The sequence below is a fragment of the Rhea pennata genome, chromosome 19 (genome assembly GCF_028389875.1).
Source record: "Rhea pennata isolate bPtePen1 chromosome 19, bPtePen1.pri, whole genome shotgun sequence".
NCBI lineage: Eukaryota > Metazoa > Chordata > Aves > Rheiformes > Rheidae > Rhea > Rhea pennata.
Window position 1 is genome coordinate 331822 of NC_084681.1, and position 26430 is coordinate 358251.

General features: G+C 48.4%; 3 protein-coding genes across 4 annotated transcripts; all 3 read left to right on the plus strand.

Annotated features, from left to right (window-relative positions):
* Positions 1-294: 294 nt before the first annotated feature.
* On the plus strand, positions 295-8435 carry NOTUM (notum, palmitoleoyl-protein carboxylesterase). 2 transcript variants are annotated; one of them, XM_062591684.1, is made up of 11 exons: positions 295-620; positions 978-1030; positions 1295-1390; positions 2464-2524; positions 3265-3323; positions 4797-4899; positions 5646-5837; positions 6190-6290; positions 6389-6536; positions 7130-7177; positions 7285-8435. In XM_062591684.1, exons 1-11 carry the CDS (start codon positions 310-312, stop codon positions 7589-7591), a joined length of 1479 nt encoding a protein of 492 aa, XP_062447668.1. In that variant the 5' UTR covers positions 295-309; the 3' UTR covers positions 7592-8435. The 2 variants fall into 2 exon arrangements, with proteins under 2 accessions (XP_062447668.1, XP_062447667.1); XM_062591683.1 differs by lacking the exon at positions 7130-7177 and having other exon boundaries at positions 455-620.
* A 5082-nt stretch (positions 8436-13517) lies between these two features.
* On the plus strand, positions 13518-16813 carry MYADML2 (myeloid associated differentiation marker like 2). Its single transcript, XM_062591675.1, has one exon. It carries the CDS (start codon positions 13879-13881, stop codon positions 14785-14787), a length of 909 nt encoding a protein of 302 aa, XP_062447659.1. The 5' UTR covers positions 13518-13878; the 3' UTR covers positions 14788-16813.
* Positions 16814-19998: 3185 nt separating this feature from the next.
* PYCR1 (pyrroline-5-carboxylate reductase 1) lies at positions 19999-25763 on the plus strand. Its single transcript, XM_062591814.1, has 7 exons — positions 19999-20162; positions 20748-20818; positions 20899-21078; positions 21808-22029; positions 22542-22634; positions 23039-23202; positions 23309-25763. Exons 1-7 carry the CDS (start codon positions 20096-20098, stop codon positions 23466-23468), a joined length of 957 nt encoding a protein of 318 aa, XP_062447798.1. The 5' UTR covers positions 19999-20095; the 3' UTR covers positions 23469-25763.
* Positions 25764-26430: the final 667 nt, after the last annotated feature.

Genomic DNA, 26430 nt, shown 5'->3' on the forward strand with positions numbered 1-26430 from the left:
CTGCTGCCCCACGCGGCGCCCGGGCTGGCGGCGCCCCCGGCGCGCTCCCCGCGCACTCCGTGCCCCTCTGTCATGCTCGCCGCCTGGGAGCGGGCAGCGGGCTGCAGCGCCGGGAGCCGCGCCGCGCCGCCGCGCCGCGCCGCCGAGCCGCCGCCCGCGGCACTGCCCGCGCCCGCGGCGCTGCCCGCGGCGCCCGCCGCCGACCCCCGGCCCGGGCGGCCCGGCGCGGCGCGGCGGAGCGCGGGCGGCGCTGCCCGCCGCCGGGGGCTGGCTGCCGCCGCGGCGAGCGGCGGGTGGCGGCGGGCGGCGATGGGCACGGCGGCCGTGCACCTCCTGCTGCTGCTGGGGCTGCTGCACGCCGGGCCGGGCGGCGAGGGCAGGAAAGGCTGGCGGCGGCGCGGCGCGGCGGCCCGCGAGCGCGGCGAGGCGGCGGCGCCGGCGGCCGAGAGCTTCCCGCTGGACTTCACCGCCGTGGAGGGCAACATGGACAGCTTCATGGCGCAGATCAAGAGCCTGGCGCAGTCGCTGTACCCCTGCTCGGCGCAGGCGCTGCCCCACGACCTGCGCCTCCACCTCCTGCACAACGCCTCGGTCACCTGCAACGATGGCAGCCCGGCCGGGTGAGTCCGCGCCGCCGCGCCGCCGCCGCCCGCGGCGAGCCCGGCCCAGCGCGGGGCGGCGCGGCCCGGCCCGGGCCGCCGTGCGCTCCCGCGGGCCCGGCGCGGCCCGGCGCGGCCCGGCGCGGCGGCGCCACCGCGCGGCGGCCCGTGGCGCAGCCGCGACAGGTGCAGCGAGCGCCTCCCGCGCGGCGCGGCCTGAGGCGCTCGGGAGGGCGGCGGCGGCGGCGGCGCCCGCCCGCCTCCGTTCCGCCCCCGCCCCGGCGCTTTAACCAAATATTTTGCGGGGCCCGCGACATCAAAGCGCTGCGGTCGGGCGCGGCTCCCTGCTCACGCCGCCTCCTGTTTGTTTGTCCTCAGCTACTACCTCAAGGAGTCCAAGGGCAGCCGGCGGTGGCTGCTGTTCCTGGAGGGTGAGCCTCAGGCGCTTCTTTATTTCAGCACAGTCCGAGCGTTTCATCCCGCGGTGGGTGGGAGGCCGGGCAGGGGGAAGGTTCCCCTTCAAAGGCAGCGGCGTGTGTGTGCTGGCCGCCTTCCCTCGGCGTCGCCTCGCCAGCGGCGTCGCCTCTCACGTCCCGCCGGAGCCAAGCCATGTGTCCCGGGCGCCGTCCCCGCCGCCAGGCCCTGGCCGCCCCCTCCGGCGGGGCAGTGGTCTACAGGTCTCTTCTCCTCGCCAGGAGGGTGGTACTGCTTCAACCGGGAGAACTGCGACACCCGTTTCGACACCATGCGGCGGCTCATGAGCTCCAAGGAGTGGCCGGTAACCAGAGTCGGTGAGTTGCTGCTCTGCACGCTGGGCATGACCATGCCGGGGCTCTGCCGAGGCGTCTGTCATCGGTGTCCCTGTGAGCACCTGCTCATGGCCTTGTAGCTGCTCCTGCTCAGTCCAGGTGCAGACAGACTGTTGTTCCTGCCTGGATAGGTGCAAATAAATATGTTTCTCCACTCTCGTGAAAGATCATAAAAGCACAGATGTACTCATGTGCTTGGATGTATGGTTTTGACTAGTAAGAGGATGCTACTTTTTTGAACCATGGCCAATATACTTTCTTTATTTTAAATGTATGCACATACAGAAGAGCCTCTTGGGAGCTTTACAGAGTTGGGTTTTTGCTTTTTGTTTTCTTTAAAGAAAGTCTGTGCTTCTCAATCCTGTGAGAAGTGTTCTTGGGCCTCTTAGACTGTTTGTAAAGACACGTATACCTGCTTACACAATGCCCTGGATTCCTTTGTTTGCCTACAATAGGACTGGCCCTATGGACATACAGAAAAATCAGATGAATTGTCTGGGCCTCTTATCTGGAGTTGTGTTATCCCCTTTCTGCGTAATGTTGCTTAAGCAACAGCAGAGACTGCCTGTGTGAAAGCATACATTTGGTATATATGTAAAAGTATTTTTAGCTTTTAATTTAATGTATAAGGTGGAATTAATACCATGGATACCCACACCCTGGACCACAAGGCTCCTGAGTCAACACAGAAATATGGAGCTCTCATCTCTTACTGCTTATGCTCAGAGCTTGCTGTATATGAAGACCTCTGTCGTTTACACAAATCCTGTAATTTCATATAATACAGTTCACCTGCTAGGATTTGCTGTTTGGGGAAGTGTGTACCTCTCAACAGGTGTCACAGCTTCTTTTTATACTACCACAGTCTTCTTGACAGCCTTCATCTGTAGCATGAATTAAATTCTGAAAGTCACATCTATCAAAGGGCAAACTTAGAAATGTTCCTCACTCCTCCTCTTTCTTACCAATGGTTTTCCTGCATTAGGCTGACAGAGTTTCTTTAAAACCTCAGAGTGGCAAGTGTACATTTCTTGTTTTTGTGTGTTCATCTGCAGGAACTGGGATCCTGTCATCACAACCAGAAGAAAATCCCCACTGGTGGAATGCAAACATGGTGTAAGAACAGACAAATATGTGGAATAGCTTTATACTAAAACAGCATCTCCTGCCTCTTAGGCTAGCAAGAATGCTACAGAGATAGATATAACTAATGTCTGCAAGGGGAAATACTATTGTGGGTGGTGAGTTGATAGTGTGCCTTACATTTGCCAATTTGAAAGGAACTTAGAGTAGCTCTTCCAGTTCAGAGAAGAGAAATGGGAAAGATACCAGTTTATGTAAGTATCTGTATAGCAGGGCATAGCAGCAGACATGGAGGTTAATTTGCATCCCACAAGCTGGAGACAAAAATGTGAAGGTAACTGTATTCTTGCATAAGCCTCCAGTGGTAGCGCTCAACACTTACTCTGCATGGACAAGGTCTCTTCATTTCACACATGGAAAACTGAAGCACAGAGAGTTGCCCTGTGGCAAGCCACCCATCATACCAATGGGACAGCCAAGAGCAAAATCTAGACCTTCTGTTCTATCCACTGAGCTTAGTACTTCAGTTAAATCAATAAGGTGCGTTATTTGTTGATTTAACTCACTAAGACTACTAGTGTTCAGAAGAAATCCCAAGAGAGTTATAATTGTCACCTTGTTGCACAGGTAGGTATGCAAGTGTCTAACTGGAGAAGAAATTCTTTCCTTTTCCCCTCAGCCAGGGTTTATTTTTCTTCCAGTTACTTGACCCTGTCCTCACCCCTCTTTGGATGTCAAAGGAACATCAGTTCTCACACACTTTTCTTTTGCAGATTCATCCCTTATTGCTCAAGTGATGTTTGGAGTGGTGCCTCTTCCAAGTCTGAGAAAAGTGAGTGTTGCTGATGGGCTGTTGCTGCCACAGACATCACACATTAAAGGATATGGCCAGACTTCTGTGAAATTACGTGAATGAAGAATGCGCTTTTTCTTGCTAAAGGACAGGAAAGAATATCAAGTAACTTCCAGATAAAACATCCTGATCTCTTTAGCCCAACCTGTTTTGAAATAGTTCAGAGCCACTGCTTGCAGAGATGTACAATGATGCAGTATGCAAGGATTAGAGGCACTGAATTCCTTTTAGCTGAATCTTCAGAATCCAGCACACAGCAAATTAATTGTTGTAGCTGAGGAGCCATGGTTTGTTTCATGTGACTTTGGCTTTGCTGATCTGAGAGTCGAGTGAAGTGAACTTAGTTTCAAGCTTTTATCAGAAAGATATCTGGCCTTTGAAGACAGCCATCATGTGTCGGGCTAAAGCTGTCTGCAGATTGCCTTGGAAGACAAAAGAGTAGTTCATCATAATTTGTGTTTGTTTTACATCAGCTCTCATTTTGACAATAACATGTCTCTGAGAGTCTGCTTAAAGGAGTCCTCTTCTGGTTTAAGCTAAATTTCATGCAAATGAATTGTTCTACCTCATGTACTTCATTGCATTTCCCAAGTTAAGCAGGACTGGTATTTAGATGCAGTACTATTTAGAGAATCACCAGGTCTTAGTTCATGTTGAGTTTTCTTTGACTGGAATGGAACTACTCCTGACGTGCACTGATGTGAATGAAAGCAGTAGGCCTAAGATGCTTTGGGACATGACACCAAAAAGTTAGAAGGTCCAGTGCTTTTCTCTGAGTAGGTCTTTGAATTATGGCCCTAGAGCCACCCACTTTGTTACTCAATGTCTCTTTCCACTAAACTCTTAAATGGAAAAACTGACCACTTATGGATGCCAAAAATATACTTTTTGTCATAGTAAGGGGCCTTTTCATTTCACAGCTTCTTATGATTTTTGCTGTGACATGGTTACACTTCAGCTTTTTGGTGATGCAAAGGAAGTAGTAGTCTATATAAATGTAGTGTTTTGAAATATTGCATGGTTGAGTTGGCTTTATGGACTGGAATAAAAAGGGATGCAATAAGTTGGAACTGAGGTTCTAATTTATAGAAAGGTATGAATATTCCTCATAGAAAGGGTCCCAGAGCCTTTCTGGTATGCTGTTATTTTCCTCTCTAAGTTTATCAGTTCATAAGCATGGTTGTAGAAAGGTGTGCTTGTGTTACTGTGTATTGGGGGTAGATTTTTTTTTTTCACTACAAACAATCCCTCTGTATTCGGGTTCTTTCAGGGAAGCATTTTTTGTATTAGAGGGAATATGTTTTATTAGACCTGATTGATATAGGTTGGGAAAATGTGCCTATTTTTAGGCATGTGATTCCTTCAAAAGGTTCTTAAGCATTTGTGGAGAGGAGCAAAGACTTAGCCTGCACAGCAAACAGCTTCTTGTTGACACTGAGCTTTCTCTTCCAGATGAATATGCCTTCATGGGAGCACTGATCATTCAGGAGGTTATAAAGGAGCTGGTGGGAAAAGGTCTTAGCACTGCAAAAGTGTTGCTGCTAGCAGGAAGCAGGTAGGTATCTACAAGATTTCATGTGATGAGAACAGCAGGCTTCCACAGTAGAAAGCAGCTCTTCAGGGGGAAGGTCTCATCAAATCTTGAAAAATTCCTGAAAAATAACACAGCAAACCCTGAATCTGTTCTCAGTTTCCTCCTATGGGTGGTACAATAGCGGATGATATAAAAATAGTTCCTCAGCTTTTGGTTCAAGTACATTTGAGAGAAAATAGTAATAAAGTAAAAGTTTTGCTGGAGACAGGGATATATTCACTCTGCCCTGCATTAAGAATATTGGCTTCTGTGGTTCTGCACTGTGAACCACGTGCCCCTTATGAGCAGATTCCAGATATTTGAATTCAAAGTTCAGACTTGCCTGACATAGGTGCTCTTAATCATGTTATGTTGCACGAAGCTGTGGTACATACAGCATGTGTTACATAAGGATGTTAGAGGGTGAATTGGTCTCACTTCCAATTCTTCCCATTTTTAAGCACCCAAAATTCTTGCAACTACATCATCTAGAAGAAAGAACAAGAACGGGATTTGGTTACTGAGCTATCAGATTGTTTCTGATCATCATTGGCTTTATTCCTCAGTATTTTGCAAAGCAAGGAAATAACTTGGTGACCAATGACTGTATTGTCCTGTGACTGATGGAGTTGCTTAGAGTGTTGTTGCTGTGAGAGGACTTGTACTCTAGCCAGCCATGTAATAGCTGTGCGTGCTTCATGACTGCAGTATTAACATTGCTGTTGCAGCGCTGGAGGGACAGGAGTGCTCCTGAATGTGGATCGAGTGGCAGAGCAGCTAGAGGAAATGGGTTATCACGGGATTCAGGTTCGAGGCTTGGCAGACTCTGGCTGGTTCCTGGATAATAAACAGTATCGCAGAACTGACTGTATAGATACCATAACGTGCGCTCCAACAGAAGCCATCAAGAGAGGAATAAGGTACAATCAGATACTTTAAACTACCCTTTTGTAAGACATTAGAGTGAGGAGGAGATGCCCTCCTTCTCGTTTTTCCTGCATTTTGGTACTTAAAAAGTACTTCTTGCCTATGTTAGAGGCTTCTTGGATTATTTTATTGGAAAAGAAAATTATTTGAACTGTAGCTATGCAAAAGTATGTGTGTAATTGCAGATACCCTAAAATGTGTTGATAGGACATGACAGCTGAGGAAAAATTCTGCTATTAATAAGTTGGAATTATAACCAGAATAGCAATAGGCTAGGATGTGGAAGGACAGTTGTTAAGATGGCATTATGACCTTCATCCTATTACTGCTTTCTTTGTCTTGTAGGTATTGGAATGGTATTGTTCCTGAGCGTTGTAAACTGCAGTTTAAAGAAGGAGAGGAATGGAATTGCTTTTTTGGATACAAGATATACCCTACTCTTCGGTGTAAGTATGAGAAAAGAGTTTTAAAATGGATTCTAGAGTTTTCTCTGTATTTGTGACTAGCTACAGGTATTTCTTTCCCAATTCTTTTGTCTTTTTAGGTCCCGTCTTCATTGTCCAATGGCTCTTTGACGAGGCCCAGCTTACTGTAGATAATGTACACCTAACTGGCCAGCCTGTTCAGGAGGGGCAGTGGCTCTACATCCAGAACCTGGGTAGGGAGCTGAGAAACACCTTGAAGGATGTAACGTAAGTCTTCCACTGAGAAAAGCTGGCGTCTTTATTTCCAAGAGAAGTCCTTTATCCAGTATTCTAGTAACACTTCTTGGAGCTCTGCAAAAACCATAAATTAGGTAACCATACTTAGTCTGTATCAAGAATATTGCCCTTTTCATTTCTGAATAAGTGCAAAATAAGTTCCAGATTCACAATTTTCAGTAAACTGTTACTATCTGGAAGAACACGGTTTTTCATTTCCTACCTCCAAAGTGAGATCTGAGAAGCCTTGCCATTCATTGCACAGCTATGAACCTGATGGGGTGCGTTGAAAGGTAGTGACTGTAAACCAGATAGTTGATGAGACAGCAGAAGAGGAATTATTAATGTGCCTTATTTGCTTCATGCAAGAGCAGCTATTCATGAGTCCCTGTTGCACGTGTGCACTGTTAGGCAGGATGGAACACAGCCATTGCTGTTTCTAAATCTCTTGCCAGGGGCAGCAAAACTTCCACTTTCTAGCTTGTCAGGAAGGTTTTATTTAACAGGAGTAACTTTGTCCTTCCAAGACCTGATCCATGTGTGTTTTTTTTTTTTTTTGTTGTTGTTGTTTTTTTTCCCTTTAGCGCTAGCTTTGCTCCTGCTTGCTTGTCTCATGAGATCATTATACGCAAGTGAGTGCTTTTGCAGATTCTATGAAAGGTTAACAGGGGAATCGCCGGGGAACTGGCCATTCTGACAACCTGACCTCTAATGCAATCTGTATGGTTTGTCTTTTCAGTCACTGGACAGACATCCAGGTGAAGGGGACTTCATTACCCCGTGCCCTGCACTGCTGGGATCGGAGCCTACATGAGAGCAACAAAAATGGGAAAACCCCTCTAAAAGGTTGCCCAATTCATCTGATTGACAGTTGTCCGTGGCCCCACTGCAACCCCTCATGCCCAACCATCAGGGACCAGTTCACAGGGCAGGAGATGAATGTGATCCAGTTCCTCATGCACATGGGTTTTGATGTTCAGAAGATGGCACAGCAGCAGGGCCTGGAGCCCAGTAAACTTCTGGGAATGCTCAGCAGTGGTAACTAAGAAGGGATCTTCTGAGGGGCAGAGAGATTAGATCAGGCAGAGGAGACTCTAAGCCCTTCTTCCAGACTCTCTGCTCTTCCTCATACTCATACAGGCAGGTGCATACCCATACCCATTCAGGCTCAAACCCATATGTGCCCACATGCCCCCAAAATCTTGCACGCTTAGGACGTGTCAAGAAAAGAGCAGTTTCTTCCTTCGGCTGTTTGACTGGAACTCATTACCTCCACACACTAGGGCTGTTTTGGGCATTCACATCCTCTTTCTGTGTTACACAAGGCCATCTGATGCAGGAAGTAGCCAAACCATAAATAGCAGCAGTGGAACCTTCCCCAGATCTAGGACTTCTTTCCTTGCCATGATTTTTTTACATCATAGACTTGATACAAGTGGTGAAAAAAGCAAGCACTGGATTTCTTTTGACCAACTAGAAGTGAAGAAATTACATGACTTCCTGGAGGTCAGTGTCTCATGATGTGTCATAATGTACAAACCAAGGACATGTGCTAGGGGTGGACACTCTTGTACTCAATTTACTTTTGTATTATTTTATAAAATGACTTTTTATTACTTTTTTAAATAAGCAAGAAATATAAAATAAATGATATTGTTTTGTAACATATTTTTTTTAAATAACAAAGAAACCTCTTGCTACTTTGGCAATATGGACATATTTATTTTAATATGTAAAATGCTATTTATAAGGGCTAGTCAGAGAACTGTTCATATGTCTTTGTAAAGTTGTATGTGCTGCTCATTTGGATAGGTTTTCTTTATGATCACTTGTGTCTGGGAAAGGGCTGATGGTGGTACTGACATTTTATAAAAATCAGACTTCTCTGTTCCCCTTGCAGTTTGTTTTTTCATTGTTTCTCTAATGAAAAGGTTGTAATGTGAGGTCTAAGTACAGAGATTCTCATCTGCCAAGCACCTCCAGCTTGAGGATCATGATTTATCAGGTATTCTGGTGCATTACATTCTAAGATGCAGAGAGGCATCTATTTTTACAGCAAAGGCCATTATTCTAATGAGATAAGTGTTTGGTTTGATCAGATTGTCTGGCCCATCTTAAAATGGGAAACATTTGGAACATAAAAGGTAGCAAGCACAAGACAAGAACCGACATATTTCTAGTCTTGTAAACGTTTGCAAACAATCACCTCAGGGAACATACAGAATCCCCTTTGTTTTTAATGGGAGGAGAACAGGAGAGGAAACAGGAATGGGTGGCTGATGCTGGAGAGAGTGAGAGACCATTGCTTTGGGTGAGGAAAGCACAAAGACAGTTGCACTAAAAGCTTTACACAGTAACGCACTGCGGCTGGTATAGTCAAACCCATACAAGTAGCAGTAATTTATATCCATTCTGCAGAAGTTCTTAACACCTGCTTTGTATTTACCTACATTTGTGTAAATAGCTAAACAACACGTAGGCAGCTGAAACACAAATCACTTCCAAAAGAGGTCTTGCCATGTTAAAATGGTATTATTTGTAAGAATTCGTCATAAATGAATGAAAACAAAACCCATACTATACAGTTACTTCTGATGGGCTTGAACAATCAATAGTTAGGTAGGCAGTACCACACATGAAAATAGCATTTCAGCTGTGCAAGGTGGGGTTTAGTACCAATTTAAGATAAAAAGTAGCTAAAGAGAAAATGAATAATGCTGCAAGCAGAACTGAGATGCCGAAGTTCCCCTCTGATTAATCTAGGGACTACTAATATTCTTTGTATTTTAATGAGCTTGGTATAAAAGTAACACTGTTCTAATTACATTTTTCATGCCACAAAACTGAGAGGCTTCCTCAGTACCAAGACAGTTTGGAAAAGCATACAGGAAAATTGGATTCCTTTGAGGGCTGGGGTCAAATGGAGTGAATCAGTGCAAAGTGCTGGTACTTGACTAGTAGCCAGAATTCCTGCTGTTCTCTAAAGAGTTTTTCAGCGGGAAGCATAAAGGGAAACTACTGTCCATACCAGTTGCTCACGGGGTGACTATACACAATATCATGCATCTGTAGCTATGACAAGTGCTCCACTCTGTGTCCAGTCATGTATTTCAACAGGGCGCAGGAAAGTATAAATGCCACTGTAGAAGTTTGGAACAGTATATACAGAGGTGATTACCTGTATTTCTAAAAGGTTAATTCATCTTAGAGCAGATGAAAAATGTTGAGAGCGGATACGAGACATCCTGTTTCTCTTGCAAACAGAGAAAAAAAATTCCTAGAAATCAGGAATCACACTTTTAGCTTAGTGTGGCTCTGCAAAAGTTATAGCAGGGAGCAAGGCTCTCAGAGATGTTTTTAAGGGGTGACACTGATAAATTTATTAGATTATATAAGGTGGTTGCAAGTAGTAACTGGAAACTGCAATCTGTAACCCAGGAGGTAATTTCCAGTTCTGTATTTCTTATTGTCCTTGTGCAATAAATACAAATTTCCCAAGCCTTTGTAAATCCAGCACTTCTAAGTTCATCCGCTGTGATATTTGTTACATGGAAACCAATGGCAAAAAAAAAGTAAGATTGAAAGTACTGGGCACCATGAGGGGAACTCTCAGATCTTATGACTAGATGACGTCCTTTCCCTCATAAACTGCCATCATTGAAAATTTGCTTCTAAAAACATAATGTGATTGAGCCCAAATTAAAATGCAACTAAGAAGTCAAAAGTTGATAGTAGAATGTCTGTTTCTGCACAACATGGCCACAGTTCCAGACACCGGCATCTGGCACGTCAGCGGTTGCAGTTGTGACCTGGAGGGTAAAGTCCATACCTCTGCTCACTGCAAGAATTACTGCTAAAACACAGGGGCCTGTTAACAGAAACTAACTCTTACCTAGATGAGCAGCAACCCCCTTTTTAGTCCTTGTGGAGGAGGACAGCAGACCCCAGATGGCAGGGTGCATAAAGCCCAGCTGTGATAAAGTGGTGCGCAAGCAGTTACACCTGCAAGTGTTCCAGGAGCAGAGCAGCTGCAAGGAGTCGTGCTGCACTGGTGCGAGGTGAGGCACAGCCCAGCTGCTGTGGGGCAAGGCACCCCATTCCTTGGGCCTGTGATGGGGAGGCAGCATCGTCACTATGGAAATGCTGCAAGAGGGCAGCAGCAGTGCTAGGCCAGCACTGCCGCTGCTGCCTCAGTTTTGCAGCCCTGCTGCAGCCAGGGAGCAGTGGATTGAGCCTGAGCACAGTGCTGGCCCTTGCAGCGCCTTCTGCATGGCAGTACAGCTCCAGTGTGGAGCCCAGGCTAAACATCTGGACAGTTTGGTGGGGTTATGGTCTTCTCTGTGTCAACCAATGTCTCACTTTGTAAGGTGTGCTGACTTCTCATTTTGGAGCCACTGGCCTGATGTACAGGTAGGTGTGCATCTCAGCAAGCATTTTAATTGCAAAGCTGCCACTTCATTCACCAGCAGAGGTCTGTGGTGCTGGAGCTCTTTTCAGCGCAAACCTGCACTTGTACAGGCAGCACTATTCCCCATCCAGTACAAAAAACTCGCAAAGGACCAGTGCAACAAGCTGATGTGGCAGGGAGCAAGAAGCTGTGGGCTTCTAATGCAGGACCTTCTATCAGATATTTGCTTAAAATTTTTAAAGCAAAAATAAAATTCAAGTGCTTTTGAAATGCATTCATGTGATGCTGGGAAATCAGACTGCTGGCAGCATATGGAGGAACTGGAGCGGCACAGGGGGCAGAGACCTGCTCATTCAAACCCAAATATTCCTGCAGAAGACAGCAGTCTATACGGTGCAGCACCTCTCAGTGCTGCTTGCAGCATGACAGTTGCCCTCTGCCGGCACTGTCTCTCTCACGGAGCTGAGGCCTCTCCCGCGCAGCACCAGTTCTCGCAGGAAGTGGAAGCCAGGCAGCAGGACCAGGCCAACTCCAAGGACTGGCTTCAGCGACTGACTGCGGTCACAGTGCACATGCACCTGACAGGGCCCACAGTCACCAGCGTGCGGCACTGGGCCTGGCGAGCAGCTCTCTTTGGGTGTGCATGGCCTGCACCATCCCCTTGCTCTGCACTTGCAACTGCCTTTCCAAGACAAATGATGAGTCCGGATGGTTCCCCTTGGCAGATGGGGAGGTGATGCAGCGACCTGCAGCACAAGCAGTGACATAGTGTGCTATAAACTGAAAAGTGTACTTTTCCTGTGACTGTGGGGTTCAGTACAGTCACTTGCTTGATGATTGTATAATAAAGATTTGAATAAATGGTTCTCGCTGGGCCCACACAGCTAGTGTGGGACAGCTGCAGCTGAATGTTATAGTATGGGGGGGGGAAGAGAGGGGAGCTTCTGCTAGGGCTTAAAGAGAAAAGCGATGAGTGTAAGTTCAGCTGTGTGTAGGTGCAACAGAGTGTCACTGATGGTGTGCTGAGACTGCACAGGGACAGCACACCAGGCTGCCCAGAGAGGCTGGTTAAGAGCCCAACAGCAGGTTTCCTCTGCCTTCCGGCATAGGCTCTCTATTTGATGGGACATGCTACAATACGGACAGTTACACACATTGTAAGTGAAGTCTGGAGAATGAGAATTTCTGCTAAAACTGAAGAATTACCATCACAGAGAGTAAGAAAGGGCAAGGGTTCAGGGTAGCAGCATGCTCACTGGGAGCACAGCATGTGGTAGTCCATTGCTGGGTCTCATATTTGTCCTATTAACATATGAATATAAAAACAATAATATTGAGCAATTAATATTGTTACTAAGCATGAACTTGATGTAATTCCCACATAAATCTAGCGACTCCTGTAGTTTCTGCTTTGGGAAGTTGCAGACTTTATCAGCACAGCTTATGGCTATTTAGAGCAATTCAGGACATTTTTATTGGTCAGGGCTGGGCTAATCTGGCCATCGGTTAGGCTGAGTGCCTGCACCTGTGAGGAGCTCCTGGGATGACCCCCAGTTCCTCGTACCAGGACCAGCACTGGGCGAGCCTGTCTGCAGGTGGGAAGTTAGCAATGTGCATTTGTTCTTTGCTTTAAGAACAAAAAAAAAAAAAAAAAAAAAAAAAAAAAAAAAGAGAGAAATGACTAAAGAGGTAGGTGAGGAACTTTTTTTTTTTTTTTTTTATGAATTGCATTTTTAATTTTTCTGAATCTGAAACTACAGCAGAAATTGTATTCGGGTCTCTTCAAATTAAAATTAAGAGACTTTTGAGTAGAGACCTTGTTCAGGAAAAATTTAGGCTGAAAATAACTATCTGTGAAAGCTTTGATTTACTGAGCAACAAGGGTTTGACCTTACACATTGAAATCTATATTCCAAAGCAGAGCTAAGAATATCAAAGCAATTCTTTGTGGGCACTTCTATTTATTTCTGGTATTCAAAGATACAAGATTAACTTGTTCATATATAAGCAAAACAGAGACAGGGAGGAGTGTAAGGAGATGGAGTGAGAAGTAATTCTCAATCTTCACAGTCACATGCTCTCGCTAATGCCCAAAGCACAGCATGGCCTTTCACAGCAGGTAAATATACTACTGCTCCCAATCAAATGGAGTAAAGTGAGTCAGTTCCTGGTGTGGCCTCTGGTATAAATCCTTTCTAAGTGTCTGTGATGCTTCCAGGCTTGTACAGCAGCTCAGGGCCACAGGCCCTGCAGGACTGAGCTCCTATTTCTGCAGCACGGCTGGATCACAGCCTGCTTCCACAAGGAGCCTCCGCAATATGTGTCAGCCGCCTGGAGAACAGCAGCGCTCAACCTGAGTGTTTGTAGCAGAATAACAATATTGATAGCCCCAAGCCGACGGAGCTGACTGGTTCGGTGTAACTAACACCAGCGCTGGGGAGTTGTGGGGGGCAGGACTCATTCCATTCCAGCACTATTAATATAATGCCTATTTATACGCCTAGGTTCCTGCAAACGTCAGAGTGGAGAGCTACAGCTGCAGAGCTAAAATGGAATAAATGTTGGCCCCCAGGCAGAAGCTTCCCCTTTTAGCCACCATGTGGGAAAGGAGAGAGCGAAAGGACGGAAGAAGGGACGATTTTTCAGACCTCTGCAGGCAGAGTGAGCTGGTCATGGTGCCCTGAGAATGCAGCCAGCAGGCACAGCCAGTCAGTAACCTCCCTGCAGCAGGCGAGCCTGTACCGAGAGCCTGCCAGAAACGCATGCTCAGCGTCACACGCAGCACCTAGTGATACCGGCAGAGACGAGTGTGGATTAAAGCTGCTGCTCTATCCAATTGGTATCAGGTGTGACTCAGGACAAAGAAGCAAAAGCCTGAAAGGAAGTTTTGAGGGTTGCAAGTGCAGCATCTGCTGAACTGGAAAGATGATGGAGAGCACGGGAGGACCATATCTGAACCCAGCTGCAGTGACGTCCCCGGTGGGAATAGCTCGTTTACTGCAGATGACATTTGGATGCACCACATTCAGCCTGGTAGCCCACCAAGGGGGATTCAGTGCAGCCTACGGCACTTTCTGCATGTTTGTCTGGACCTTCTGTTTTGCCATCACTGTCTTTATCATAACCTGCGAGTTCACGCAACTGCACAGCTGCCTGCGCATTTCGTGGGGAAACTTCACTGCTGCTTTTGCCATGCTGGCCACACTCATGTCTGTCACAGCTGCGGTGATCTACCCACTCTATTTTGTCCAGCTCAGTTGTTATCCGATCGGCTGTGAGGTGAGAGATTTTCGCATAGCAGCCAGCGTCTTTGCAGGCCTCCTGTTCGTTGCGTACGCTGTGGAAGTGTTCTTAACCAGGGCAAAGCCAGGACAAGTCACCAGCTACATGGCCACAGTCTCTGGCCTCCTGAAAATTGTGCAGGCTTTTGTGGCATGCATCATCTTTGGGGCACTGGTGAATGACAGCCAGTACAGCAAGTACGTGGCGACACAGTGGTGCGTAGCTGTCTTCAGCTTTTGCTTTGTGATGACAGTGGTGGTGGTGGCCTTCAGCGTTACGGGTAAGACAGCCACGCTGTGGTTTCCCTTTGAGCGCTCTGTGGTGGTTTACACCTTCGTGGCCGTCCTGCTGTACGTGAGCGCGGCGGTCATCTGGCCAGTGTTCTGTTTCGACAGCAAGTACGGCTCCCCGCAGCGCCCCGCGCTCTGTGCCAAGGGCAAGTGCCCCTGGGATAGCCAGCTGGTGATTGCCATCTTCACCTATGTGAACCTGCTGCTCTATGTCGTGGACCTGGCCTACTCGCAGCGCATCCGCTTTGTCTCCCACCTATAGGCCCAGGTCTGCTTCTGCAAAGCCACCCAAGCTCTGTGAACAAATGCAACTAGGGACGCAGCAAGAGCTGGGCTGTGGTGGAGGGGGCTGTTGACCAGGCACACAATAAGAAACATGAACCAAACTCGAAGGTTAAGACTGGACCAACAAATGAACAGCTTGTAGTGTGGGGAAGCTGCAGGCAATCCTGGAAAAATAACCCACCTCCCCAGTCATTCAACATCTGCTTCAGCCACCTGGTACCAAGCAAAGAAATTATGCAGTTCAAAATGTGTGAAACAGCCTTTCATCTCCAGAAGACAGACAGGCTTGCTGCAGTACTGGGTCTGTAGGCTACTGGATTCCTGAACCAAATATTAAGGAAAGGCATGAAAGATTTTGAAACTGTTACCAACACTGAACTATAATCAAGTGATTGCCCAGGAAGTGGGAAAACTAAAAGCTGCATCAAGGAACACCAGTTCTAGGGATGAAAAATGATCCTTCACAGTTTGGGTTAGTTTGTACTATGTGGTGAGATACGAAATGCTTGCAAGTGTGGGAAACCCTAGTCAGGATGTTTCTGAGAAGAACATCACAGCCATATTACTATTTTGAAGATTAACAGTCCTTGCCCTTCCTCTCTTTCTCCTTTGTTGCTTAGCACAGAGAAAGAAAATCCTTAAGCGTGTACCTTGGTGGGAAGTATGGGACATTCTTGTTCAGCAAACACTGAGTCATTACAGAAATGAAGCTTTGCGAAACTGGGGTTCTACTGCCAAGCTACAGGCTGCAGAATGGAACTAAGCTGCAAAATAAGCATGTCATTTAACATCTTCACACAAGCAGGACCTGAAGGTAGCTTGGCATGTGCATCTTTCTCAGTTCATACCCTACTGTTTCCTTATACTGATGTCAAGATCCCCCCCCCCCCCCCCCCCGGAAGTCTGAAGTGAATATGAGTTTGGGGAGTGGGAGGAACAGAGGAGGGAAGGGGATGCAAAGATGAATTGATCTCACGGCTCTGCATAAAAGACCAAAATTGCTGGGGAAAAAACTTGCATATAATGGTAACCAATTGAGAGCACCGCCTCAGACTAGATCAGGTTTTAGTATTCCTGACATTTTGCGTCACCAAACAGCTGCATTTCTCTGACCCATCCCTGACAAAATGACTTTGAAGTCCTACATAGCATGGCTCAGATTTCAAGCTTAATATGAAAAACTGTTCTTCATTTCTGATCCAGCAAAAAACCAAAGCAGTCTGAGTACTTGTGCAGAAAGTATGCAGACTGGATAGGTTTAATTAAAGTCCAGAAGTAGTTGACTGTCAGAAGCAAGATTTCCCTCTTAACTATTTTAAAATAAGGCTGAATGGCAGACTTATTGCATCTCTAGAGATTTGTATACATTTATCTTATCCTCTACAGAGCTACTATTTTAGCACATAGTCCTTCTGCTTTCTGCCAGAAAGCACAGTTCAATTTATATTTTCATTTTATGAAGCCTGAATGCAGCCCTAAAAAAGTGTATAGCCAAGAGCTCTGACTACCATTCTTGGTAGCAGGGTCACTCAGGAAAAAGCAAGAAAACATATCTCTCATCAGGGCTTTCTGTGGGGTTTGAAAAACAGCGGAAAAATATGTTGGGACAGATGGCTTTGGATAATTCTGCTGCTCTTTGGGTTAGAAGCAGCCTTTAAAGATTCAAATTATTAGCCCATGAGACAGGGCAAGAATCACTATCTGTAGTAAAAGGAATGCACAAAATACCCTCCCAAGAGATTTTTCTTGTCCACAAGTTCCCATTAAGGGCAGGAAATTCAGAAGATAATGGTCCAGCAAGAGGCTGGCCAGCTCATTCTAGGTCAAGACCAAGATTATTTGGTGTAGGTGTAAAACAGGGCACTAGAGAGCTTTTTCTTCTTGCACCCTCAAGCCCAAACATATTAATGGACTGTATAAATAAGAAGTTTTAAGTTTGGAAGAGAAATTCATTTGTATTAGAGTAGGCATTGTACAATAAAGTCATTGCACACTAAAGAAATCTTGAACGTTTATGATTTATCCTTTTTTTTAAACTTGTCAACCTAGATAAATTAAGCTGTGTAACACTTTGAAATTACTTATTTTTGTTGAGTGTTAAAAATAAAATAGGTGACTGTGAATTGTCATGGTTTGTTTTATAAAATTAAAATCTAAAAAAGGAGTACTGCTTTAAGAAAGCATCTTCCTGGGGCTCCAGAGTAGCTATTCAGGGGCTGATAGAGACTAGGGAGAGAGATGTCAGTGACAGGTGCCCAGCAGGAAGGGGCTGCTTGTCACCAGAGATGACACTGCTGAATCTTGTGTGCAGTAAAGCCGGTTGCAAAGCTCCTCAGATGGTTAACACTCTTTCTAGCTGTGTATTTGCTTGCTTTCTGTTGTGATGATTTTGCAAGGAACAGGAGTAATTAGCAGGAGTATGATAAAATCTGCACCTGTTAATGCAAATTATACAATACTAAGGACACAAAGACTGTCTCACAGTTACTTTTTCTGTTGGGTCTATCATGGTAAAATTCAGTGCCTTAAGAATAACAAGGAAACAGAAATTAACATGGAAATCATGATACCACTGACTGGAGGAGTGGAAAGAAAAATCATTGCCAAGAACAGCGTGTTCAGATTTAGCTTTCTCATCTGCCAGCCAAAGACTGAGCAAAAAATGTTAGCATGGTCAAAACGGCAAAGGAAGATTGTGTGGATAACAATCCATTCTTTTTTTGGGAAAAAAAATCTAAACCTCATGCTTGAGTGGTTAAAATATTCTCTAACCATTGGAAACTATGAGATTACCCAATCTAGGGCAGAGAACATCAGATATCTGCTAACACAATTTTAAGAACCAATCCTGTTGACTTAAACCAATCCAGTTGACTTAAAAAGCCCTTTATTTACAGAGCTCCTCTTTCCCTTTAAGTAATAAATCATGATCAAGTAATTTGTTTGCCCCAAAACAGACAAATCATTCTCAACTTTTTTGATACACTAATGTATGTACCTAAATGAAGGAAAGTACCTCAATTCACTCAGAACTATGGGTTTGTATTTGCAGTGAACCTATAAAGGTCCCACGGGAGCCCAACCAGAAATTAAAAAAAAAAAAAAAAAAATCTTTTTTTCCCCTTCCTTTTTGAAGAACTCTGGGATTCAGTATCCCACAAAGACAATGTTTTGGAACATTCATCCTCAGGAGAAAGACAGAGATTTATTTCTGTCAATAAAAGAGCACAAGAAAAGCCAAAGAAGGGAAAAAAAACAGTGTGGTAAGATTACATTAAGGAGAAAAAACATTGTCTGGTTACATATTTCAAAGTGTTTTGGTGTCCTTAGAGTCTGTTACTGTGCAGCTTTCCTCTGAGTCAACCCACAACAACAGGGGTGCACTTCTCCGAAGCATGCATTACAGCTCCTGCCACAGACGGGGCTGAACACATCTTCAGTCTGAGAGCCCCAGCAAGATCATACATTTCTATTTCTCCTTTATGACAGCTGGGACACTTGTTGCAGCTATCTGTTAAACCTGCTAATATAACTTTTCTGTTTACTGGATTATAAAATTTCCATCCTGGTTCAAACATAGGAAAATTTCTTCATTCAGGAATCTACAGGTAATTCCAAGAAAGTGAGAAAACCATCATTCCAGAATCAAAGATTGCATGAGTCATTCTCCATCAAAACAAGAATCTGTATGGGCAGGAAAACAGAGGTCTCCCTCTTTCTCAGAGAGGCAGAACCAGTTCATCAACCTGTTTCCCGGCCACCCACCTCCAACAGTAAGGCTGGACAAAGACAGAAGGAAGGAGAAAAGGGCAACAACAGGACAAAAGAACACTGAAAAATAAATACTGAAAACAACCAGAAAAAGGGGGGGGGAGAAGAAAAATGGAGATTAAGAGAGTCCTTTCCTCACACCTGTTGTGCCCATTAAATCCTCACCGCTGTGTAAAAAATTCAGTCATTCCTGAAATATACCATACACATTCCTCCTGGAGAAAAAAACTCAGCAGTAACAAAATTCCAGAGCTGAATCAGACAAAAGGAGGTAGAAACATCTGTGGAATGTCTGGAATCAGCAGCTGGAAAAAGCCCCTCTGGAATCAGTTCTTCCCAGCAATGACCCTGGACCTGCCAGGAGGCAGCCCCAGGACCACCTTATCTCTGGTCCTACATCCAAAGGGTCGCACTGGCTGTGCTAAGGCTATTGGCAGGCAGCCACTGGCACCAGTAAAGCTGATGCCACAAACTTATTTCTCTATGCAAAATATGCATTAAACCAACAGAAAACAGAACTATGTGCCGGAAAGTAAGAACACTTGCAGACACCTGCTGCATCCCTCTGTGTTTCCTCCTTAGCCCAAGTGCACCAGGCAATGCAACCGCACCACGAGAACGACTGCAGGGAGCGGAATGAGCCCTGTGGCTGCGGCAATGCTGGTGCTGTCCCTTGGGCCCAGCCTGCCTTGGCAACGCCATCGCGCTGCTTAAAACTCGGTGTGCTGATTTCTGCATGCTCTCCACAGCTGCTTCCAAGGCAAGGCTGTTATTTACTCCACCTCGGGTTGCTTTGCCCCTGAGAGGATACCCCGAGCAAGCTGGACCCATGCAGACAAGGAAGTCTGCAAGGAGCTAACTAAGGTTAAACAGCAGCATCAGTGCGCAGCACAGCAGCACCCATGCGGGGGGACGTGCGATGTGTCCCGCAGTGGTGAGGCACAGGGTGCACAGGCTGCACTCAGCTGCTGCCCGAGGCTCGCAGGGCCGGACGCAGCGCGACCCTCCCCCGGGAGGCCGCCGGGCCTCTGGCCAAGCGCAAAGCGCGGGGCCCAGCCGCCTTCGCAGCCGCCGTCCGCCCGCGGCGCCGTCGAACCTTCCAGAACGGAGCGCGCCGGACTACAGCTCCCGGCAGGCACCGCGGGCGCCGCCGCCGGGCGCGCGGGGGACGAGCGCCGCCTAGTGGAGCGAGGGTTGCCTAGACGCCAGCGGGCCGCAAGGGGGCTGACCTCGGGCGGCTTCCGTAGGCAGCGAATGATGCAACACCAAACACAGGTTGCCCCCAATAGGTGACGAGGGTTGATTCGGGGGCCCCGCCCCTCTTCCCTGAGTGGCGGAGCGCCGGGCTCTGCCCCGCCCTACCGCTCGCCGATTGGCTGGTCGCCGGCAGCCCGCCCCGCTGCCACGCGTCGCAGCCGCCGCCAGCTCGGTGCGCGGCCACGTGTGGGGCGGCGCGGCTGCGGGCGGACGGCGGGGGCCGCACCGGACCCGAGCGGACCCGACACGCGGGCGCCATGAGCGTGGGGTTCATCGGAGCTGGGCAGCTCGCCTTCGCCCTGGCCCGGGGCTTCACGGCGGCAGGTGGGCGTGGGGCGGCCGGGCGGCGGGGCTGGGGTGTGGGGCGGCCGGGCACGGGGTTGGGGCGGCGGGGCACGGGGCGGCGGGGCTGGGGCACGGGGCGGCGGGGCTGGGGCACGGGGCGGCCGGGCACGGGGCGGCCGGGCACGAGGCGTGGGGCGGCCGGGCACGAGGCGTGGGGCGGCGGGGCACGGGGCGGCGGGGCACGGGGCGTGGGGCGGCCGGGCGTGGGGCGGCGGGGCACGGGGCGGCCGGGCACGGGGCGTGGGGCGGCGGGGCACGGGGCGGCCGGGCACGGGGCGTGGGGCGGCCGGGCGTGGGGCGGTCGGGCACGGGGCGGCGGGGCTGGGGTGTGGGACGGCCGGGCACGGGGCTGGGGCGGCCGGGCGTGGGGCGGCGGGGCACGGGGCGGCCGGGCACAGGGCACGGGGCGGCGGGGCACGGGGCGGCGGGGCTGGGGCGGCCGGGCGTGGGGCGGCGGGGCACGGGGCGTGGGGCGGCCGGGCACGAGGCGTGGGGCTGGGGCGTGGGGCGGCCGGGCACGGGGCGGCGGGGCTGAGCCCCGCTCAGCCTGGCTGTCGTCCGCAGGGATCCTGGCGGCGCACAAGATCACCGCGAGCTCCCCGGACACCGACCTGCCCACCGTGAGCGGGCTGCGGGTGAGTGCGGGGGTCGGGCCGGAGCCGGGGCGCCGCGGGGGCCAGGACAGCACCATTCTCGCTTATCCCAATCCTCACAGAAAATAGGCGTGAACTTCACGGTGAGCAACAAGGACACGGTGAAGAGCAGCGACGTGCTCTTCCTGGCCGTGAAGCCCCCTATCATCCCCTTCGTCCTGGATGAAGTCGGCCCTGACATCGAGGCTCGACACATCGTGGTCTCCTGTGCAGCTGGTGTCACCATTAGCTCCATTGAGAAGGTGAGGTGCAGCATAGGCCACCGCAAGCTGTCATGGGCCTGTGTGCTGCCACTCGCGATGGGGCCTGTGTCCTTGCAGAGCCACGCTGTAACAGACACCTGGCACCTGGGAGATGTTCCCTGCAGCACAGCACCATGCTGGAGCTGGCCTTGTGTCCATCACTCTCCCCCAGATCCCAGGAGTTGGCATGTTGTCCATTTCTGGGGCAGATGGTACTTGTGCTTCCCGGCAAGACTAACTCTGTGCTGCAGCCAGCCAACTTCCTTGGGCCACCTTTCCCTATCCTTACCAGAATAAGCTAAAAAAGTATTTTTGCAAACTCTCTTATTATGTGAAATGCCGTAGGATCTTCTTTCTCTCAAAAAAGGTGGGTCACCTCTCCTGAGTTCCTGCAGACTTTGTGCTGAGTCTGCAGGAGCTGTATGTGGAGAACTGCAAGTTGGGTGGGAGCTAGGTGTTGCAGGTTTCACTCCCAGTAGCAGCTCTGCTCAGCTCTCCATTTGGTGGTACTTCTATAGACTTTACATTTAAAATTTGTCCACTGGCTCAAAGCAGGAAAGCTGGGATACAGAAGTCTCTCTGTTCCCTCTGCTTGCATTACTCTTGTCCCTTGGGCGTTCTTTCCTAAGCAGCCTGTTTGGTATGGCAAATATACTTTAAAGCTCTTTTTTTCTTTTCCCCCCGTCTGTTCCTCCTTTCTTTCTACGTCTGATTATTTTCTACCCTAAGAAACTTTCTACCTTCTGCCCCACACCAAAAGTGATCAGGTGCATGACCAACACCCCTGTAATTGTCCGGGAAGGTGCTACAGTCTATGCCACTGGGACTCATGCAGATGTGGAGGATGGGAAGCTCTTGGAACAACTCATGGCCAGTGTAGGCTTCTGCACCGAAGTGGAAGAGGATCTGATAGATGCTGTCACGGGGCTCAGTGGCAGTGGCCCTGCGTATGTATGTGCTGCTTCCTCAACTTGTGACAGTCATGGGGAGAGAAGTGGGCTTTGCATGCAGTGAAAGTCTGTGCAACTTCAGCTTGTGAGTTCTTGTTTTTTTTATATTTGCAATGGGACACATAATCCAGGCATCCAGTTTATAACAGTATGAGTCAACAATGAAAGTCCATTAACTGTCTCATGAGTCTGAAGTCCATAGCCAGTGTGCAGTGTCCACGTGTCCATGTTGCAAAATCTGGGCCTGTTGTTAGTACGATCCAGAAACTCAGTTTCTCCCATTCCCCTCAGCTCATCTGGAACTGATGGGAGGGAAGCCTGGTATGATACCCATGTAGTAAAGGGGAGCAGTCTCATCTGAGAAATGGGTTGACTGGAGGTGACTTTTGCCAAGTTCTTGTAAGCAGTAGGAGTCAAATTGTGATCCTAGAGCTCTGGAGTCTCCCTTTCCTAAGAACATTAGTTCTGGAATAGAGAACAACTTTTCATCATTTTTTCTCTGTGTGGTCTCAGGCATTCACTGCCCTGGATGCTTTGGCGGATGGAGGAGTGAAAATGGGACTTCCCCGCAGGCTTGCTGTTCGGCTTGGAGCTCAGGCGTTGCTGGTCAGTATCTCTTCTTCCAAACCACACTGAGTCTGTGCCCACTCAGTGCAGAGTATTCTGTACGTCACAGTTTAAAATTATCTCAGTCCTTGTACTGAATGTTAAAAAGGGGTTCCATTTGAATGGGCACAAGTTCCTGGTGAGGGAATAGATGAAGTTTCACAGATGCCTGCTGGTGCTGATGGTGTTGTAGGAGCCTGGGGCAGGAGAAGCATGATTCCCCTGCAGGCTTTTTCAGTTTGGAAGAGCGCTCTAGCAGCCTGCTAATGGCTGTGAGGCAGGAGACTGCTTTTGCCTGCTGTGAGTATTTAGGTACTGCTCTATGCAGTGAAGAACAGGAGTATTTGACAGTAGGTGTCCTCAGTATGAGTTTTATGGCGGCTGTTTTCTCTTCCTCGCTACAGGGTGCTGCCAAAATGCTGTTGGAGTCTGAGCAGCACCCAGGTCAGCTAAAGGATAATGTCTGCTCTCCTGGAGGAGCCACCATCCATGCCCTGCACTTTCTGGAGAGCGGCGGCTTTCGCTCACTTCTCATCAATGCTGTGGAGGCTTCATGCATCCGGACAAGGTGGGCACCCAAGATGTCCTGTTGAGGCTACAAAACTTGTGCTTCCCACCTCCTGGGTCTTTTCCTTTTGCTGTGACTAACTCTGTTTCCCCCCACTACCTTGCAGGGAGCTGCAGCATTTGGCAGACCAAGAGAAGATCTCCCCAGCAGCCATAAAGAAGACTTTGTTGGATAAGGTCAAGCTAGAATCTCCCTCTCTGTCTGTGGCATCTGCCAGCAAAGTCAGTCTGTTCACCAGTAAGAGCCCCAGCATCAAGAAGAACTGACCAGACTGCTGTAGTCTGGCTGTGCAGATCATCAGTCTTCTATATGCCCTTTCTTCTTTATCTAAGGAAAAACTCTCGCTCTGAATGTTGGTGTTCCCCATACCTGACTCTCAGCTTGCAGCAGCTGTGGAGCAGCATGAGGCTGTAGGAGAGGATCTTTAACCTCTAGTAGGATTGGTGAAAACTGTCCCTAGCATTGCTGTTCTCCGTTGGGCAGAGGTGATATCACCAGAGCTTTATCAAGGACCCCATTTGGCCAGAGGCCCTGGATACCCCTAGAGCTCAGGCAGTGTTTATTGTGTCCCATGTGAATACGGTTTCTACTGGTATTTCTGAGAGGTTTCAGAATGCCTTTTGGTCTCAGTGGTTTGAATCAGGCTGGATCCCTCTTGCCTCAGCGTGTGCTGTCAGAGCTTGTCTCCTGTCCCTGTCTATTAGTTAGAACAGCTACTACTGCAGAAACATAGTGCTCTGCACTGCATTAGAGGCTAGGCTCTAATGTACCTCTCAAAAGGGATCAAAGTGCCTCTGCTCTGTTTCCCGTCTGCCTTGATTTGACAGCCCGGTGATGTGAACCCCTGCCCTTCAAGCAGCCCAAGTACGTGAACCACACTCCATCTCTCTTTGCTAACTCCTCCCTACTCCAGATAGTTTAGGGACCATGACCTACTCTCACTGTCCCTCCTTTGCTGCTAGCCTTCTTGGGTGTTCAGGCAGGTGGATGGGTAGCAAGTTCTCCCTCTTTGTTCTCTTTCTGACACCCTTGACCTCTCCACGAGCAGAATCTGCTTCCACACAGCTATGGGTATGCCTCAGTGTTTGCTATGCTTCGTGATGCTCTCCTTGCTCTTTGCACTACACCTGAAGCAGCAAGGAGCAGAGCTGAGGTCAGGGGCACCCTCCCTCAAAGGAAGTCCTTTTCTGTACTGCTTCCTGAGGCTCAAGTGGGCTTTATCTGGTTGGGTTTGGTACACAGGTGCTGGGCTACTGAGTGGCAGCAGAACTCTCCTTGGCTTCTTTCCTTGAATCAGGCTTTGTCTCCTTGGTCTGCAGTGTTGATAACTCGCTGCCAGGGGCTACTCTGCTTTAGTTCCTGCAGTTTATATATGCTGCAACAGGCTGGTTGTCCCTTCCAGACAATACTTTTCCCCAATAGGGCCCCAGGTTGGGCTGATGAATTCCAGCACAACAGCCTTCAGTATCCCTTTGTGTTGGTATTTTCTAGCCCGTTTCTGATTATTATTTTTTCTTCCTGTTCTTTTGAAGATATTACACTGCTAATGGCTGAGAGGGGAAACACCTAGAAGCTAGCTGGTGATGTTTTATGCAGTTGCATTCCTAGTCCTTTAGTATACAAGACTGAAGGGAAACGCTAAATCATCTGGTATGGCTTGTGGCTCAGATGTTGTCCCATCTCATCTAGCTTCTCTTGCACGAGATCAGGAGGAAAATGGTTCAGTCCCTGCTTGACACCAAAGAGATTAAGGGAGTACTCATGTGTGCCTGGTGCCTGTGCAACAAGTTGTTTGGTGAAACATGTCTGGATGACTGCACCGTTGCAGAAAAAGAAGGCCCTTGCTGCTCCCATCTGAAGAATTTCTCAAGCCTGACTCAAATTTGTGAGCAAGAAACAGCAGGGAAAAATAGGGTCTGGAAGCAGTGGTTTCTTCTCATCAAACTCAGTACTTCTGAAGGGGGAAATCTGGCCAGGCTTAAGATAGCAGCAAGCTGAGAGAGAAGCCCTGCTTGACCCTTTTCAGCAACTGGATGAATGACAGCGCATCATCTAGAAAGGTGGTTAATCGGGTATCGTCTTGGGAACCATCTCAAGAACAGCAGCAAAGACCAGGTTTCATCTGCTGCTTTATATGACTTTTCTAATAGCAAATAGCCTTGGTTGTCGTCCTTGCGTGTACTCTTTTCTCAGACACTGAGTGCTCTCCTGAGCCAGAAAGCAGTACAAAGCACGCAGGCTGCCCCCATTGCTTTTAGCAGACTGCAGTGGAAGCAGCAGACTGGATGGGACAGAAGGGATTTGGGTGGATGAATATGTCATACTGTATTCTACCTTGGGATATAGTGGGGGAGTGCTGGGCTTATTGTCTCTCTCCTGGGGAATCTTTGATATTCTGGAGATACAGGAAAAGCATTTAGGTAACAGTGCAGAGGCTGCCAAAGGTGCTAATAATGGAAAAGCTTTTTCACTGTTAAGATTTAGGCTGGTAGCAGGGTATGACTATTAGAGACGGTTACTCCTCTTACCTCTTTACATAATAAACTGCTTCTCTGACTGAGGCCTGTGGCTAGTCCCAGCTGTTTGGAGTGGAGGGGGGCGGGTCTCTTTATTTGGATACTCCACTGAGTGTGCTTAGGGTGTGCTGTGCTCCTGTCTTTGAAGCTTGTTTGGCTATGGGACTGGGAAGGTGTTGGTTTCTCTTGTCATCTGTGGTTCCTGAGCAATAACATAAAGGTTATTTTAGGGCCCTATGCTACCAGTATTCAGAGGTTTAAAGAGAATGGAAGGAAAAAAGCCTTCTGGCTGAAATCAGACTGAGGATTTTGAGTGTTAATTCCTGTCATACTGTCCTGAACCTTTAGGCTTTCTAGCAGATCTGCTACTGCATGCAGGAGTAGATGGGAAGCAAGTTGGTGCCACATGTTCCTCTCCTTCCCCATTCAAAAGCTGTGAAAACCGTGCAGGGACCTGCCAAGCTGCAAGTCAGGTGGCTAACACAGTAAAAGGTAGCACAGCTGAGTTTGTTCCCCTCCAGAGAGGCATATGGGCTGTCCCAGTGTGCCTCAGAGCAGCACTGCTGTGCAAGAACTAGAGCTGAACTTGTCAGATGCTTGCAGGCTTAGCTGCTCACCACAGAAGAGAAATAGCCCATCAAAGCGTACGGAAGGACTCTGTGGGGCTCAAGTTCGTATGTCCCCTGCATGCATGGCAGAGGACAGCAGTGCT